The 17,666-nt window shown below is 48.4% G+C and overlaps 1 protein-coding gene across 3 annotated transcripts in view; it reads right to left on the bottom strand.

Moving 5' to 3' along the window:
- Positions 1–17,666, bottom strand: part of DLEC1 (DLEC1 cilia and flagella associated protein) — a 66,796-nt gene that overhangs the window by 11,100 nt on the left and 38,030 nt on the right. For all 3 annotated transcript variants that reach the window (XR_006696132.3, XR_006696133.2, XM_005546657.5), the window contains exons 13-23: positions 16,541–16,733; positions 15,669–15,727; positions 14,888–15,056; positions 14,350–14,443; positions 13,994–14,124; positions 13,729–13,887; positions 11,161–11,300; positions 3,779–3,932; positions 3,001–3,111; positions 1,923–2,053; positions 1,207–1,389 (exon numbers count right to left, since the gene is read on the bottom strand). Coding sequence is in view for 1 of the 3 variants with exons in the window: in XM_005546657.5 (XP_005546714.3) it covers positions 1,207–1,389; positions 1,923–2,053; positions 3,001–3,111; positions 3,779–3,932; positions 11,161–11,300; positions 13,729–13,887; positions 13,994–14,124; positions 14,350–14,443; positions 14,888–15,056; positions 15,669–15,727; positions 16,541–16,733 (1,524 nt within the window). In the remaining 2 variants the exon portion in view is untranslated. The remainder of the gene's footprint in view (positions 1–1,206; positions 1,390–1,922; positions 2,054–3,000; positions 3,112–3,778; positions 3,933–11,160; positions 11,301–13,728; positions 13,888–13,993; positions 14,125–14,349; positions 14,444–14,887; positions 15,057–15,668; positions 15,728–16,540; positions 16,734–17,666) is intronic.

The raw sequence follows: 17,666 nt of genomic DNA, 5'->3' as shown, positions 1-17,666 counted from the left end.
GCTCTTCCCAGGGGAGGGTGGGCCAGTTCTCTCCTTTACCTCCTTCTCTGGTCTTTGCTCCCACTGTACCCCTACCATTCAAACATCCCCAGCCGTAGGCCACCCGCCAGCTGCAGGGATTACCTCCCCAGAAACCCAGGCAGGCTCTGAAGCAGGACTCCCTGCCCACAGGCTCTGTGCCATGGTTACTCCTGGACGCAAACCCAGCGCAGACTCCCCATCTCTAGCCCAGAATTCTGCAACAGGCCCATTTCCAGTTTTTCTTGCTGACATCTGTCCAGCACTGGGTACACACTAGCTTTTCACAATAGAAAGTGCCCCTTCCACCCATAGCAGTGGTTTCAAGGTTGGGCCCTCTTGCTTCACTAGATTAGGTGGTGAGGTGTCCACACAGTGGGGATTCCAGAAAAAAAGTCCTAAATTATAATGTTTGATTTCAAGTTAGAGATTTGCAAAATTCCTGAATATTTAACAATCAGTTCTCCTGAACCAGTGCTAGCTGGTTCTGGCACACCTCTGTGTGTGTGTGTGTGTGTGTGTGTGTGTGTGTATGAGCATGTATGTGTGTGCATGTGTATATTTGTGTCTGTGTATGCATATGTGTATATGCATGTGTGTACATGCACACACGTGTGTATGTGTATGCATGTGTATATGTATGTGTGCATGCATGTGTGGGTATATGTACATGTGTATGTGTGTGTGTGTGTCTGTGTATGTGTAAGCAGCACTCTAGATCTTGCCTCTGTCCTTACACATAGCAGCTTTGCTGATCAGTGTCTTATCTACGGGTCACCCCATTTCACTCTCCACATGTCAGCCCAAACGCGCTATCAGTGGTCCCTGAAGACTCCCTGCTCCTGAACTCTTCCTCCCACCCCTTGGCCTGCACAGTTCCTTCTGTCTACAGTAACCGCTCCCTCACCACAGGCCCATCTGCCTGGTCCATCAGGAGCCTCCACTCCAGTAGGCCAGGCTTAGGACAAGGGGCCACAATCCCAGCCTCTCCCACAGGCCCACTCAGGGCCTGAGAGGTGGACAGCAGGAGCCATTTCCTCTCTGCCTGTCCCCAAGTCTACCTATAAAAACACACACTCCCATCTCTCACACCGTCCGGCCACTGGCCACCTAAGCCACAGAGAGGCTCAACAGGGTACACCCCATCCAGCTTCATCTGCCCTGGGAAATAAAAGAAGCAAGACTTACAGGCTGGTCTTTTTGCTGAGGCTGTTTTGGGGGCTCCCGAAGTACTCAAACTCGAGGGAGAAAGGGGTCTGTATTGGGGAGTGATTGGTGAGAATGAGCTGGCGATTCACACGGGTCCTCAGTGGCACCGTTGAGCCAAAGTCCAGGCGGAGCTCCTTTGGGTGGTCTGGCCACTGCTCTGTGCTGAAAACACTGTCCTGTGTCCATTGGACCATGTAACACGCCACCCTTGGCCCTGCCCAGAGAGCTATCTTGGGTGGGCGTGCAGAAGCTGCCCAGACACCAGGCTTCATCCTCAGACTCCTGTTTCATTGAGCTGCCAATCACAGACCCATCTTTCCTGCCCGCCCATGATGCTGAGAGAGGCCTCAAACTCTGCACAAACTGTCCCTGGCCAGGGGCGAGCTGGCCTGGCTCCCAGTTGCTGGGCCTCATGGGGGCAAGCCCAGGATACTTACAGCCCTGTCCCCTGCCATCTCCTGCCTGTCTGGGCACCAGGCCTCCAAGTGTGTGGAGGGAGACCACACAGAGGGCAGGGACGGGGTAAAGGGAGCTGTCCCTACAGGAGTGGTGAATGGCCGCAATAACACTGTGGCGTTTCCTGGCTGCAGGAATCGGATGGGCGCAGACTGACACCACAGTGCGTGCTGGTCCCAGGTGCAGTTGCCTCATTTCTCAGGCCACTGCCACCCCCAGACCCCCAACCCTGGGCTCACCTGCAATCAGAGCTCTCCTTAGAGATGGCGATGGCCACTTGCAGTCCCTGGGGCTTCCCAGAAATGCCTAGAACCAGTGGCTTCTTCATGCCTGACACGTGACAAGGGAGGGCCAGATGGGTCAGCTGTTCCTGTAAGAAAGCCCATACAGGGGTCAGACTAGGGCTGGGGCCTCTGAAGATGAGCCCGGATGGTCTTCCGCAGCACAGGGGATTGCAGTGGAGGGGTCAACATGAAGGCCTTGACCTCTGGCCAGGCTCATCTCCAGTCCCTCCAGTGAGCCCAGCCAGTCGGCCCGCCCTCGGCCCCAGGAGGCCTGGCCCTTTCCTCAAGGGCTTATGGCTGTCTGAGTCTGCCCCAAATATCTGGGCATGCCCACGTGAAGGGAGATCCCTCAGAGAGGGCCTCTGGAGAAGCTGCACACTTCCTCTGTCGAAGCTGCTGCCCCAGAAATCAAACCCTCCCTGAGCAAGATCTGTTCCACACCCGGGCCTGCCTGTCTGGTGTCCCAGAGCTCAGGCCGGCCATCCTCATATTTGCCAGTGGGAACTGAGACCTCAGTCTGCAAGTCTCTGCAAGGAGGAAGTTTCTTTTCCCACAAGAACCACAAAGGGACAGATAGGAACGGCCCTAGGACTGAGCATATTCCGCCCTGATGGCCTTCCTCTGGGCCACTCCAGGGGAAAACCTCTGTACCAGTTAGCCTCCAAGCAGCACCTGGCACAGTGCCTGCTGTGAGCAACAGCTCTGCTCTGGAATCTCTGGGCAAATCAGAAAGCTGGGCCCAGCTGTGGCCACAGAGAATGGCCTGGGGAGGGCAAAAGCTCATGCCAAAGGCCAGCACAGAGCATGGCCAAAAGCTCAGGGCACATCCAGGCCTGCTCCAGGCTCTCTGACCACGTGTCCCTAGGGAGCAGACACAGCAGGAATGGGGACCCCAGAAGCAAATGCAAGAAATCTCTTCCCCACCCACAAGAACCAGCAGTGTGGCCTAAGCTAGGGCCTCCCTGGGGGCACAGGTACATAAGGTTGGCAGGGTGCCTTCCCAGTCACTCGGGCCCTACATTGCCTTACTCACCTGGGTATGAGCAGTCAGCTCCAACTTCAGCTGGCACTCCTCGCTGGGGCCCAGCAGGCCATGTCTGGGGGAGACTGTCACCATGCAGAAATCTGCTTGGTGCCCTAGGAGCTGGCAGACATGAGTGAGACTGTTGGCATTTACTGGGCTCCCAGAATGGACCAGTATCCAGAGAGCGCTCAGCACTGCCACATGCAATGCTAGAGACTGGCAGACTGGGGCCCGCAGCAAAACTGACAGGGCTGGGTGCTCACTTCTGGGGATAAACCAGGGGTCCCTTCTCCTCTCCTCCCCAACCCTGGATGGAATTTACCACTTGTTGGGAGGTTGTCTGGACTAAAGAAACTGCCCTTGAAGGCCCCGAGGGATGGGCAGCAGAAGGCAGATGCTTCTGGTGCACATGGATCTGGCCTTATGTCCCACAACACCCAGAGCTCCCTAGTCAGCCACAGGCAGGAGCAGCACCACAACTGGGCTCCAACAGCTACCTGGGCCAGTCATGGGCAATGCAGGCTGGGAGGCTCTAGCTGTGTTCACCAGAAACTCCTTCTTGGGCAGGGAACTGGAATTCCCTAGAGGCAGGGCAAGAAAAAGCTGGACCAGATACCCTGCTCCTTTGAGGAGCTTTTACGCACACTATGGAACAAGGGACAGGCTGTGGGAGGGAGGCTGAGTATCTCTGTTCTGCGAGGACATTTGGGGGACAATGCCCCGCCTCTACATGGGCCTCTGTTGCTGAGGGCTGCAGACTGCTGCCTGATGCTGTGGGCTCACTCACCTTGCCCCAGTGGAACTGGGTGGGCAGGAGGGTGCCATTGATAAGTGTGATGGTTGTCCTCGTAGGCACACCCAGGTAGAGATTTCTAACCTCCACCTGGCTGCTCTGTAGGTACACATGGGGCTTCTGTACCTCAGCATACACAGGAAGGTAGCTGGATCACAAGGAAACAAAAGGCATACTGATCAGAAAAGAAGTAAAGCTGTCCCTATTTCTAGATGACATGCAGTCTATGCAGAAAATCCCAAGGTATCTGTATTTTTAGAAACTCTAGAACTAATGAGTGGGTTTGGCAAAGTTTCAGGGTATAAGATCAATATACAAACATCAATCACATTTTTATACACTAACAACGAACACATGGAAACTGAAATTTAAAATATAGTACCATTTATAATTGCTCAAAAAGTAGAAATCTCGGGTGTAAGAGAAATTGTTGCAAGAACACTGTAGGCTTATTTCAAAGTGGCTTAATTTCACTTTTCCTCTGGGCATATTTCAGAATGGTTACTTCCCCTCCCCTTCCCACCCTGGCTAAACAAGAGAGAATTTTTTTTTCCAGTTTTCATCATGAGAACCTACTGAACCCCCAGGATTTTTAAACTCTTAAGCTAGCCTATACTCAGCCACCAGGAATTTGTTGAAGCAACCATTTAAGTGCTCTTCTGCTTCAGGTAAACTGATCTGTATTCTCAGTATTTGCCGATATCTCCAGCTTTTGGGATGGCCATTTGTCCTGTAACCTCAATTCTCTGATAGATCTAAGAAAAATCATCGTTTCAGTTTGTTCAGTCTTTTCTTGTTGTGAGAGCAGGAGCTTGTCTGAACGGCTGAAGGTATTTTGTAGGTATGATTAATGTTCATAATCAGTTAAGTAAAGGAGATTATCCTAGATCATCTAGATGGGCCTGATTCAATTAGTTGAAAGGTCTTTTTTTTTTTTTTTGAGACAGAGTCTCACTCTGTCACCCAGGCTAGAGTGCAGTGGTACAATCTTGGCTCACTGCAACCTCCACCTCCCCGGGTTCAAGTGATTCTCCTGCCTCAGCCTCCCGAGTATCTGGGACTACAGGCATGTGTCACCATGCCCTGTGAGTTTTTGTATTTTTAGTAGAGATGAAGTTTCACTGTGTTGGCCAGGCTGGTCTCAAACTCCTGACCTCAAGTGATCTGTCCACCTTGGCCTCCCAAAGTGCTGGGATTACAAAGGTGAGCTACCATGCCTGGCCACTAAAAGGTCTTAAAAGCAGGAATGGGTTTACCCAGACAAAGAAATTCCATGTGTTTATAACAGGTTCATCTTGTCCCCAAAAATGCCAGCACGCCCTTCCTGAAAACCTGCCCGACAGATTTTAGGCTTGCCTGGTTAGTCCTATAGTTGTGTAAACTGATTCTTTGTAATAAATTTCTTAATAGATTATTAAGAAATAAATATTAAGCATTGACTGATACAACCATATCAAGGTAAATTCATATGTAAATACAAAAGACAGAATAAATGTATTTTTGCATACTTTTCTATCTGATTTAAAGGGCAACTATATCAACCAATAACTATAAAACTGTCTTGATAGGCCTATAATGTATAAATATGTAATTTGTATGACAATAATAGTACAAAGGAAGGGGAGAGAATAGAGCTGAGCTATATTACAGTAACATTTCAGACTATTGAAATTAAGTTGGTGTTAATCTAAACCAGACTGTTTGGAAATTAAGATATTAACGATAAAGCCCTGGACAAGCAGTAAGAAAATAACTTTTTAAAAAGTAAAAGAAACATGGAAACTAAAATGGCATACTAGAAAATACCTATCTAACAAAGGAGAAGGCAATAATGGAGGAATGCAGGAGCAAAAACACAAAATATATACAGAAAACAAATAGCAAAATGGAAGATGTAAGTTCTACTTTATCAGTATTTACATTAAATATAAATGGATTAAACAATCCAATCAAAAGCTAGAGATTAGCAAAATTGATTTTTAAAAAATGATCCAAGTATATGCTGTTTACAAGAGACACTTTAGATTCAAAGACACAAATAGTTTAAAAGAAAAAGGATGGAAAAATATATATCATGCAAACAGTACCCAAAAGAGAGCTCCAGGAGATATATGAATGTTAGATAAAATAGGCTTTAAGACAAAAATTATTATTAGAGACAAGGAAGGATATTCTATAATTATAAAAAGATCAATTAGGAAGATATAACAATTATAAACATGTATGTATCTAACAACAGCACCCCAAAATACATGAAGCAAAAACTGACAGAATTGAAGGAGAAGTCAACAATTCAACAATAATGGTTGGAGACTTCAACAGCCCATTTTTTAATAATGGAAAAACAACTAACCAGAAGATAAACATTGAAATAGAAGAGTTAAACAACACTATGAACCAAACAGAACCAGCAGGCAACACTCTACACAATAACAGCAGAATACATATTTTTCTCGAGCGCACAAGGAATATTCTCCAGAATAGCCCATAAAACAAGCCTCAAAAAGTTTTAAAGGACTGCAATTATACAAAGTGGGTTCTCCTACAACAATAGAATCAAATTAGAAATTAACAGAAAGAAATTTGTGAAACAAAAATACGTGCAAATTAAATAACACATTCATAAACAACTCAAATAAGAAACCACAAGAAAAATTAGAAAATACTTTTATATCAATGAAAATGAAAACATGATTTATGAAAAGTTATAGGATACAGCTAAGGCAGTGGTAAGAGGAAAATTTATATTTGTAAATACCACTTTCTTTAAACAAAAAAAAAAAAAAAAAAAGAAAGATTGCAAATCAAAAACCTAAGATTTCACCTTAGGAAACTAGAAAGAGCAAACTAAACCCAAAGCAACTGGAAGGACAGAAATAATAAAGACAAGAAAGCAGAGATAAATGAAATAGAAAATAGAAAAACATTACAGAAAATCAACAAAAGCAAAAGCTGGTTCTTTGAAAATATCAACAACATTGATAAACCTTTATCTAGACTAGACTGACCAAGAAAAATTTGCTCAAGACTCAAGTTAGAGAAATCAGGAATGAAAGTGGGGACATCACTACTGATCATACAGAAATAAAAATAATTATCAGAGAACACCACTAACAACTATGTACCAACAAATTACATAACAGATAAAACTGACAAATTCCTGAATTCCTAGAGTGATGCAAACTACCAAAACTGAGTAAAGAAAAACATCTTTTTCTGGGGAGGTGAGGGGTGGGGTACAGAGTCTTGCTCTGTTGCCCAGGCTGGAGTGCAGTGGCACAATCTCGGCTCACTGCAGCCTCTGCCTCCCAGGTTCAAGCTATTCTCATGCCTCAGCCTCCCGAGTAGCTGAGATTACAGGTGCACACCACCACACTGAGCTAATTTTTGTATTTTTGGTAGAAATGGGGTTTCACCATGTTGGCTAGCCTGGTCTTGAACTCCTGACCTTAGGAGATCCGCCAACCTCAGCCTCCCAAAGTGCTGGGATTCCAGGAATGAGCCACTGTGCCCAGCCAAGAAAAAAGTCTAAATTGACCTATAATAAGACATTCAGTTACAGACATACCTCATATTTATTATGCTCTGCCTTATTGCACTTCACAGATACTGTGATTTTTACAAATTGAAGGTTTGTGATAACGCTGCATTGAGTAAGCCTATCAATGTCATTTTTCCAATTGCATGTTCTCGTTTCATGTCTCTGTGTCATGTCTTGCAAACTTTTTTGTTATAGCTGTTATGGTAATCTGTGATCAGTGATCTTTGACATTACTACTGTAATTGTTTTGGGGTGCCATAAACAGCAACCATATAAGACAATGGGCTCAACTGGTAAATGCAGTGTGTGTTTTGACTCTCTACTTACTAGTCATTCCCCTGTCTCTCTCCCTCTCCTCAGGCCTCCCTATTCTTGAGACACAACAATATTGAAATTAGACCAACTAATAACCCTACAATAGCCTCTAAGTCTTCAAGTGAAAAGAAGAGTCATATTATCTCACTTTCAATCAATGATTAAGCTAAAAATGAGCAAGCTTAGTGAGGAAGGCATATCCAAAGCTGACACAGGCAGAAAGCTAGCTTTGTGCCAAACAGACAAATAGTGAATGCAAAGAAATGTAATATCTAGCAAATGCCCTATTTGTGAATATTTTCAAATAAAAGATAATAAAGCAAATATAATGCTACGCGAACAAGGAAAAGAAAATAGGAGAAAGAAAGAATGTGATCAGGTTAACTGATAAAACAGAGGAGAACAAAACTGCTGCTTGAAATCCCTGCACAGGTGACATGCAATGCAATCTTTAACGATGGAATGAGGGCATCAAAGGGCAGGGGAGCTGAGCAAAACACTGCTGAAGATCGATTGGCTTAGCCATGTCAGGGCTCCAGCCCCAGAGCTCAGAGCAACACACGGAATAGTGAGCTGCCTCAGGCACAGAAGTCAAATATCACATGATCTCACTCTTAAGTGGGTGCTAAAAATGTGTACATATGGACATAGAGATTGGAATGATAGACAATGGAGACTTGGAAGGGTGAGGGCGTAGGAGCAAAATGGGTGACGAGAAATTCGTTCATGGGTACAATGTATGCTATTTGGGTGATGGATACCCTAAAGCCCTGACTTGACCACTATATAATCTACACATGTAACAAAATTGCACACGTACCCCATACATTTGTACAAATAATAAAAATTAAAATTGAAAATTAAGAAAAAGACTGGGCTGCCACAGCATTTGCCCCCACTGAAGACTGTAGGTGTCATGCTGGAGAGAGGCCAGGGCAGAGCCTGCAGTGACATTGGACCTCTCAACTGTCACGAGGAAGAAACAACCAAAAAGATGCTATGCCTTCATTCATAAATTAGAATGATTTCTAAATAAGAAAAAATTCGTATTTATGAATGAAGGCACAGATTGATTTGTGTAGCTGGCCAGTGTGGGTTTTCTCCACTGTTTGTTTAGGGCTGTTTTCCCCAAAGGTCCCTTTCTCTGATGGATTCAGGCTAGCTGTGTGCTCTGAGGGTGGTGACTCACATGTACTTCACCCCTTAGAAGAAGGGTGCTCTCCACATCTACCCCCTTTTACTCAGAAGAAACTTACACCACCAGCTCCTTAGGCAAATCAATTTCCTCCTCCATTCAAAAACAGGACTAGACAGAAGTAGAAGAAAGCTCAAAAAGTAAAGGAGAAGCACTCCAACATCTGGGAAAACAGAAATTAGTTTTCTTGGGGGAATCTGAGAGGCTGCTGCATTGATAAGACTATAACAGATTACTATAGAAAAGGAAAGACCCAAGACCAACAAAGCTTGACATTTGAAAACATGATTGCCGCTTCTGGAGACAGATCCTCCTGCCACCCAGTAGGAGAAGGGGCGGGCACACAACCCACACAAGAGCAAGCAGGGCCTATCTCTGGAAAGAGCTAGATTCACTTTCAGAGGTTGTTAAGCTGGGAGTGTGTGACCCTGGAGCTCTAAGTGGCCTCTCCCCAAGGCAGAGTGCTAAGGGCCCTTGTCCACAGGGGAGAGAAAGGCCCACAAAGAAAGAGCAGCAGATGTGAGTGTTGGGACTGGGATGGAGGTAGGGAAGTGGGAAAGAGGGTAGAGAAAGAGAGAAAGCAGAAGACCAGACAAAGGGAAAGGGTTGGGCCCTTGGATTCAGCAAGGTGGGAATGCCCAGTTACATGAGCCAGTGCTTCCTCTTTTTTGCCTAAGTTGGTAATGTCTGTGTTTCCATCACCTGCTACTATAAACATTCTGATAATACAAGGTCCTTTCAGGAGAAAGAACAGAGACAGAAAAGGAAAGGAAATATGCAAAGACTTAATAGAAAGCCCTTCCCCTGAGCAGCAGGCAGACTTAGCCTTCACATCTAATGCCTACAAAGTACCCTGAAGGACCAGTGCAAAGACTCATATCTAGACCTGTATTTGTTATCACAGGAGAGGACGTTTGAACAACTGTCAGATGGTCAAGTATACAAAGTCCGACAACATTTGTCATGGTGAGAGTGTGGGGTAGTGGCTAGTCTCACACACTGTAGGCAGAAGTATAAAATGACACAGTCTTTTTGGAGGATAATTCAAGAGCATCCATAAATATTTAAATGAGCATTTAAATGTTTTTGCAATGAAACACCAAATATACGCACAAATGAGAATAAAACATATATACAGTTTAAACATATATATAGTTTAATAATAAAACAACATCTATGTACTACCTCCACACAACTTTAGAAACAAAATACTATCACCAGCCAGCTTAAGAAAATGAATATATATATATATATATATATATATATTTTTTTTTTTTTTTTTTTTTTTGAGATGGAGTCTCGCTCTGTTGCCCAGGCTGGAGTGCAGTGGCATGATCTCAGCTCACTGCAACCTCCACCTCCAGGGTTCAAGTGATCCTTCTGCCTCAGCCTACCAAGTAGCTGGGACTACAGGCGAGCACCACCACACCTGGCTAATTTTTGTATTTTTAGTAGAGACGGGGTTTCACCACATTGGTCAGGCTGATCTCGAACTCCTGACCTCGTGATCCGCCTGCCTCGGCCTCTCAAAGTGCTAAGATTACAGGTGTGAGCCACCACACCCAGCAGGAAAATGAATATTTTATTTGAAAATAATTTGGGAAGGAGTGGGGAGAAAGAGATAGGGGATATGGATGAAACAGTACTTGCAGTGAGTTGACAATTATTGAAGGGAGGAAAGAGTACATGGGGGTTTATTACACTATTCCCTTTGTTTTTATATATGTGAGAAGTTTTCCACTAGAAAGAAAGAGAGAGAAGGAGGGAAGTGGGGGAGTGGAGGGAGAATGAAGAAGAAAAAAAGGAATACTACTAAAATCTTTGAAACCTCTAGCATGTTCCTCCCAGAATATAATGGTGTGTGCTCATCTAAATATGTCACACTTTTTTAAATGTCCATTCTCCTGTTGACAGACAGTGTTTTTCTCTAGTTTATCCTGTAGGAACAGTCCAGCCTGAGCATTCCTACATGAGCACACATCTCCCACTGCGCATGTATAAGGATTTCCCTGGGAGTATACTCAGAAGGGCAAACACTAGCTAATGCTAAAGTAGTTTCGAAAGTGGTTATACTAATTTACATCCCTTTAGTACACACACCCTAGAAAGATATATACATAATATAATCAGTGGATCGTCTCTAGGGAATGGATTGCAGGTCATTTTGAGTTTCTTTTCTGTAATTGACAAATTTTATAGAATACTAATTTTCTGGATTCAATAGTTTTAAATCCAGAACATCTCTAGATAAATATGTAATATAGATAAATACACCACAAATATGCATAGAGTTTGTTGTAGTGACTCTTCCCAAGGCCCCCTTACCTCCAGGCCCCATTTTCCACCTCCAGCTCCAGGACGGTCTCCAGATGCTGGCAGTGCCGGGCCTCCAAGGTGATGTCCACCCTGCACTCCCCCAGAGAGTGAAGCTGGCCACTTGAAGGCTCAATGTCGAAGGGAGACACCTGCCCCGGAGAACACTCAGGAGGATGAGCACTGAGGACACTTGGAATTGCAGAGGAACTGGGGGCTGGCCATGCCCAACCAAGGTCGCCCCTAAGCTGCCCCAGCTCTTCCAAGAACCATCTGGGATCCAGAAACAGGCAAGCAGGTGGGGGACCAGAGCCACAAGTCTCGGGATTAAGAGCATAGAAACTGAGTCTCCAAGTAAAGGAATACGTAAGCCAGAGGGCCCCATGCCCTGGCCCAGATCTGAGAGATAGAAGGTGGAGGGAGGTGCTCCAGGGAAAATGGGGAGAGCTAGGGAGCCAGAGGAGAGCTGGTGAGCCAAACTAGGGGGGTGGCCCTCTGAGCAGCTTCAACTGAGGAAAGCCACCAGGTCACTAGTTTGGGGGTGGGGAGAGGCTGCTGTGGCCACAGATTTCTCCTTTGCACCCACATGGTCTTTCCCCCACCCCCTCCTTCTGTCCCCCACTGCAGTTTCAGCTTTATTTACCGCCCCCCTGCCCTGTCTGCCCCTCCTCCCATGCCAGGCACACACACAAAGGGAGAGGGGAAGGGAAAGAGCAGGAAGGAAAGTGTCCCCATCTGGGGAGGGCTCTTTACATTCCATTCTTCCTGCCCTGACTGAGAGAGGACACTTGTCCCTGTAAGGAAGGAGCCACTTTGCTTTATTTTGTCTTTGTTGCTCATGTGCATCTCCCTTGGAGCTCTGGAGCTCTGGGGGTGGCTGTAGTCTGGGGTTGGGTTTCAGCAGCTCTGTGTCCCCTAATCTGAGACCATCTAACAAACCCCAACTCCCAACATTCTTTTGAGAGCTCAAAAGAATAGAGTGCAGAGAACTGTAGAGACGGGATTCCCATCAGCCTTGCTTATGACATAAATCTTACAATACTATAACATTGGCAATTATTTCCATTATAAAACATAATTATTCTTCACAGTGGGAAAACACCACAGACTGGAAACTAGAGAAGAGGGATCAGGTGTGATGCCGCTACCCATCAGCCGTCCACGCTGGGGAAGCCCTGCCCCTTCCAGTCTCTCCTCTATCAAATAAGGAGGCTGACTGGGGTCTGTAAGCTTCCAACTGTGCTCTGGAAAATCCCAGGAAATCCCTGGAAGTGCAGGGGACTGGAATGTGGGGAGAAGCAGGATGGGGCAGAGGTGCCTAACAAGGGGGTCTCTGGGTGGCTAGAGCAGTCACACTTTATTCTATGTACTGGGCTTTTGCATAAAGTTTCACTTGAAGAAAGGGTTCAAATGCCTTGGCTAAACATAACGTGGACACTAAAGATACTGATGCCACCCTGCCCCCAGCCCCATCCCAGCCCAAGCCCCAGCCTTAGTCTTCTGTGGTTTCAGGATCCATGGTGGGAGATTAATGAGCCCTGCGGGGGAGAGCATTGAACTCCAAGCCTGTGTAATAGGTACTTGGCAATGGCGTTGGCAATTCGATGCACACTGTCATAAACTCTAGGTTTCAGAGTGCCCAGCTACAGGCCGTCAGATAAAGGAACAAGGCCTCCCCGGAACGAAAAGGAAAGTCCACTTCCCTGGAGAAAAGGAATGCACACTAGCAAAATAAGGTATATGCATGGCTTGGATTGTCTTCCCTGGGCTCCCTAATACAGAAGGAGAAGTGTGCGGTGTTCTGACTCGGAAGGCAAGTGGGCAAGCAGGATGGGGACCTCGGTGGAAAGCAGCCAGAAGGAGAGTGCAGTCACCAAACAGACATGGCCAGGGTCTCACATGTGTGGCCCACCAGGGAGCTGCAGCCGCACCGTGGTGAAGGGGCAGTGATGTACGACTCACTGTGGACACTTTACGAGTAGCTGGTGCTTTGTGTGACTTTGTCTTGTTCCAGACAAGACACCCATTGCATTTAAATATGATTATGATAATACTTAGCTGCTTTTTTTCTACTTTTATCGTGAAAAGAAAAGTGCTATTTGAGTGGAAATAAATCTTGAATTTTCTTTTTGGAGCCTTGGGTTTGGGCTGCCAGCCTGTGACCAGATGCCATCTGGTAGTAGATCTCTGGGAGGATCCGAACCTTCCAGAGAGTGGGGAGGAGGTGGGAATGTGGCCGGAGCAGCAGCAGCCTTGGAGGCTTCCTGCCCAACCTAGCTGCCCATTTCTTCCTGCCTCGGGCGGCTCTGATGAGGGAGAAACCCATGCCCTGTTTCTGAATCCGATGGTAGCAAAAGGCACAGGAAATGCTGGTGGGGGGTTACATTTGGCTGTAGAGAGGAGCTGAGCTGCCTCAGCGATGGGGAGAACCGGAGGCACCACCAGGTGGAAGTCACCAGGCAGGCTTTTCCTCCCCCAGCCTCGAAGTTCTGATCTAAATGCACCAGGGCAAGTTCGACCAGGGCAAGCTAAATGGGCTCATTGTGGGGGCACCACAGGAACCAGCAGTGCCCGACTTACATCCTCAGGCCTTTCTTGGAGGCAGACTGGGCTCTCCTTCATGCGCCACGTGGCTGGGAGCTGGCTGACGTTCTGGATCTGGATGGAGTTTGTGGCTTTCTGCCCCAGGCGGAGCAGACCAAACTGAAGGGCTGAGACGTTGATGATGAGGGCAGGCCCCTGAGACACCCAGAGGGCCTGTCACTGGGCCACCTGGGGATGGCTCTGTGTCCCAGCCCTGCCACCTCCCTGGGCCCACCCCGCTGCCCAGCTCCACCTGCAGCACCTTAAAGGCTGCCTCAATGTGTAACACCACTGGCGAGGGCGAGTCTTCGATTTCACACAGCAGGTCCTGGCTTGTGGGGCCGGGGACACCCCCAGTAAAGTTCAACTCAAAATCACCGACCTCACTGGGCTCTGAGAGAGAGAGGGAAAGGGAGAGGCGGAGAGGAGAAGCAGGGGCAGTTTCCTCCTATGGTTGGGCCCAGACATCTGGCTTGCAAGGACTTCTCATCTCCCTCACATCCCAGGCCTCAGCCAGAACAGTCACAGGACACCAAGAGCCCTGCACAAGCCCCTTTAACTCTGAAGATTTCTTCCTGAGCCAGCAGGTCACAACCCCTCCTGCAGTCCCCAAGGTACCTATGACCCCCGTGCCGGGCTCCACTTCAATGATGTGGCAGTCGCTGATCTTCCCCCACAGGTATCTGATGGGTGACTTGCTGTTGTTCCACATCTGAAAGACACCCGAGACCGGGCTGCCCATTTACTGCCCCTTCATGTCAATTCTGTACCTGCTGAAGGACTGTAGGGTTGTGGGCTCGCAAAGAGTCCACATGACACTTCCTGGCTAATTCCTGGCCACCCAAAGCGATGGGCCTCCCAACCCAAAAGCACCCTCCTTCCACACTGCAGTACACGTGGCTGACATATTCTGCCAAGGACGGGAATGGGTTCCATAGCCCTAACTTTCAGAGGATTCTGGGAGGCTGATAAAATAAGACAGCCATGCCTGGCCTACACATCTGTGCAAGTCAAGTTGGGTTCAAGGCCCTGAGAACAGCCTTAGCCTTCATGCAGTGGCTGCTGCCATCTGTCCCTCCTGCTACATCTTCCCTACACTCGCACCCATGTCAGCACAGCCTCGGCCAGCCTAGGCAGGGGAGAGACAATGACCTACCTTAAAAGTCTTCTTCACATTTATGCCAATGTAGTTCTCCCCTGGGATGATGAGGGCATATGGCTGTAAAAGAACCTGGAAAGGTTCTACTGAGCCTTTCACCTCGATTTCCAGGACGATCACATCATCCACAGAGTAGGAGGAGTGCCCCAGGTTCTCCGCTTCTGAACTAAACACAAACCCATCGTGAGCTAGGAGCCAACACACCTGGAAGCACGTCCTAGCGTGTCCCTGCCTCTGTCCCACATGTTTGGCCTTGTGAAAAGAAAACACTCCCTAACCCACAGCTCCTGAGTCCCCTAAATCAGAGGCATTAGCCAGTGCCTGAAAGGTGATGAGCACCAATAGCTGTGACAGTGGGTTAGCCTAAGGACTGGGACAGGGGCACTGCCCTGCTGCCTCCAGGGACCACTCTGCAGCCTCCAGCCTGGGATCTCTGCACCGGGCTGGCTGGAGCCCCAGCCTGAAGGTTTACACTGTGGGGGCAAAGACTTCCCTCCACACTCACCACCCCCCAGTTTGGTTCCCCAAGAGCAGCAATGGGCCTGGGGCACAGCTCCAAAGTTCCTGGGGTGGCCTCATAGTGAGTTTAGCGAGCTTAGTGTGCTCAGCCCATTGCAGGGCTGGGTTGCAGGGCAAGGCAGAAAAATGCTCCCACTCCCCAAAGCCTGCGGGGGCCAGGCTGCCCACTTCCCCTCACCTGATACCTTCCCCAGGAGAACCCCCAAGGTAGGGGGAGTCCCAGCTGAACACTTCTCATCCAGGGCCCAGTTTCTCTCACCTTACAGGCTCTGGGACTTCCTCTAGAACCATCTGGAGCACACTGTGAAAATCTCTCAGCTGCAAGGCAAACACAGTGCCCTGAAAACACTACCGCGTTCCAGCAGGTTGTCCTGGAGAAGGCTGGGGCATGGCAGGAATTCTTCCTCCCCTTAGCCTAGAAGGACCTTCTGAAAACCCAAGGATGCTTCCCTGCTGCCTCCTCCCCTCCTTAGGAAAGTGAAGTTGCTGCCATAACATGAGCCAGGACTCAGGGGCCTGTCTCAGCTGGGCCTGGGGGCAAGAAGGAAAGGAAAGTCCTTCCTGATGCTGACAAAGCCCCTCAACGTGTCTGAAGCACCACACCTTCCCAGGACAGACAACCAGGCAGCTGGATGCTGGGACTAGAGGCAGGATCACTCATCTCAGTCCCAAACCCACTAACAATGGCCCTGGAGCATCCTTTTCATGCCCAGCTTGAATTCCCCTCTAGCCTAACTGTGGCCCACAGGGCTTCACTCCACGTTGGGGCCAGCGCTGTGCTAACCTGGCCCTCAAGTCCCTGCACCTCACTCTGTCTAGGGGCTGCTGTGGTATGGATGGGGATGGTAATGTTTTTGCCATAGTAGACATGTGGGAGACACCCAGAGCTGAGGAAAGTGGCCCAGGGTCTTGCTGCAGACAGGGTGAGTCTGGGATCAGGACCAGACAAAATGAGCTGCTTCACCCCGCACACCAGGTGTGTACTCCAGCCCAACTCAGCCAAGTGCTGGCCTGGGCAGGATGGCACCTCAGTGGGCCCAGCTGTGGCTTCAGTGTGATTAAAGAACACAGGTTGGGGGTCTAAAGACACAATCCAACCACGTGTGGCTACTGAGATGACACCATTTGAACCTCATGAGGAGAAAAGCTCAGGATGAACTCGTGGTCTGTGTGGGGGCTGAGAACCCCCTTCCTGGGCATGATGGAGAAGGCGGTCTCCTTGTCGGGGTGGCACTTGATGCTGTCCATGCTGAAGAATTCTCCAGGCATGAGGGGCTGCAGGTTGGGCTTCATGATCTGCCAGTAGAAGGCCAGCTCCACGTGCCTGTGGGGGCAATGCATCCAAGGCCATGTCCCAGTTCTGCTGGGAACAGGTCCCTCCACCCCATGCCTCCCCGCCCTGCTCCAGGAGGGAGCAGCAAAGGACCTAGGAATAGGAAGAGACCAGGTCAGCCTTCACAGCCTTCCAACGGAGGAGCCTGGGTTGGGGGGACCCGGTTGAGGGGTAGCAGGTGGGTGAAGGAGTCTAAGACAGAGACTATGTAAGAGAGCCCCTCACTTTCCAGCCATGGCAGCTGGAGATTGGAACTACCATGACTCAGGGGACATGGTAAGTCAGGAATTCATGCTCCAGTCATTAAAGTGGAGGCGTCTATGCATCACCCCCCAATATCGGGAATATCTTCTGCAGTGTCTCTCACTACATGAGTTTCCAAGGTTTGCCACATCAACCCCATCCCTGCCCTCTGCCTTTCCTGCTGTGGGCTCCCAGGACACTGTGTCCAGAAAGATATGTGCCCACTGGCTGCCAATAGGAACAGTGGCAACTCCACAGCACGGGAGGGCCAGGACTTGCAGCTATCCTGACTGACAGAATCCTGTGTAATGCCTGGGGTCCCCAGGGCAGCCCTGGTTGGGAGGCTCCCTGAGATTTGTCCTGGTGTCATGGTGGTACTCAGAGGTGGGTCAAGAAATAAATGGCAAGGAGAATGAAACGCACAGACCACAGTCTGTCTGCCTCTGGGACTTGGATGGATTCCCCTACACGGCATGGTATGTCCTCTCTGGAAAGCTGTGGCTGGCTAGGGAGGATCCAGGATGATTTGGGGCAGCACTGTCTAACCTAACTTCCTGAAGGGATGGAGATCTCATAGATCTGCACTGTCCAATATGACAGCCACTAGCTACATGTGGCTCGTGCCACTGAGGAAGTGAGCTCTTAATTTAAGTTTAATTGATTTAAATGTAAGTAGCCAAG

The sequence above is a fragment of the Macaca fascicularis genome, chromosome 2, assembly GCF_037993035.2.
Source record: "Macaca fascicularis isolate 582-1 chromosome 2, T2T-MFA8v1.1".
NCBI classification, from domain to species: Eukaryota; Metazoa; Chordata; class Mammalia; order Primates; family Cercopithecidae; genus Macaca; species Macaca fascicularis.
Note: the sequence above shows the minus strand (reverse complement) of the source record. Positions and strands in the feature narration are given on the sequence as shown.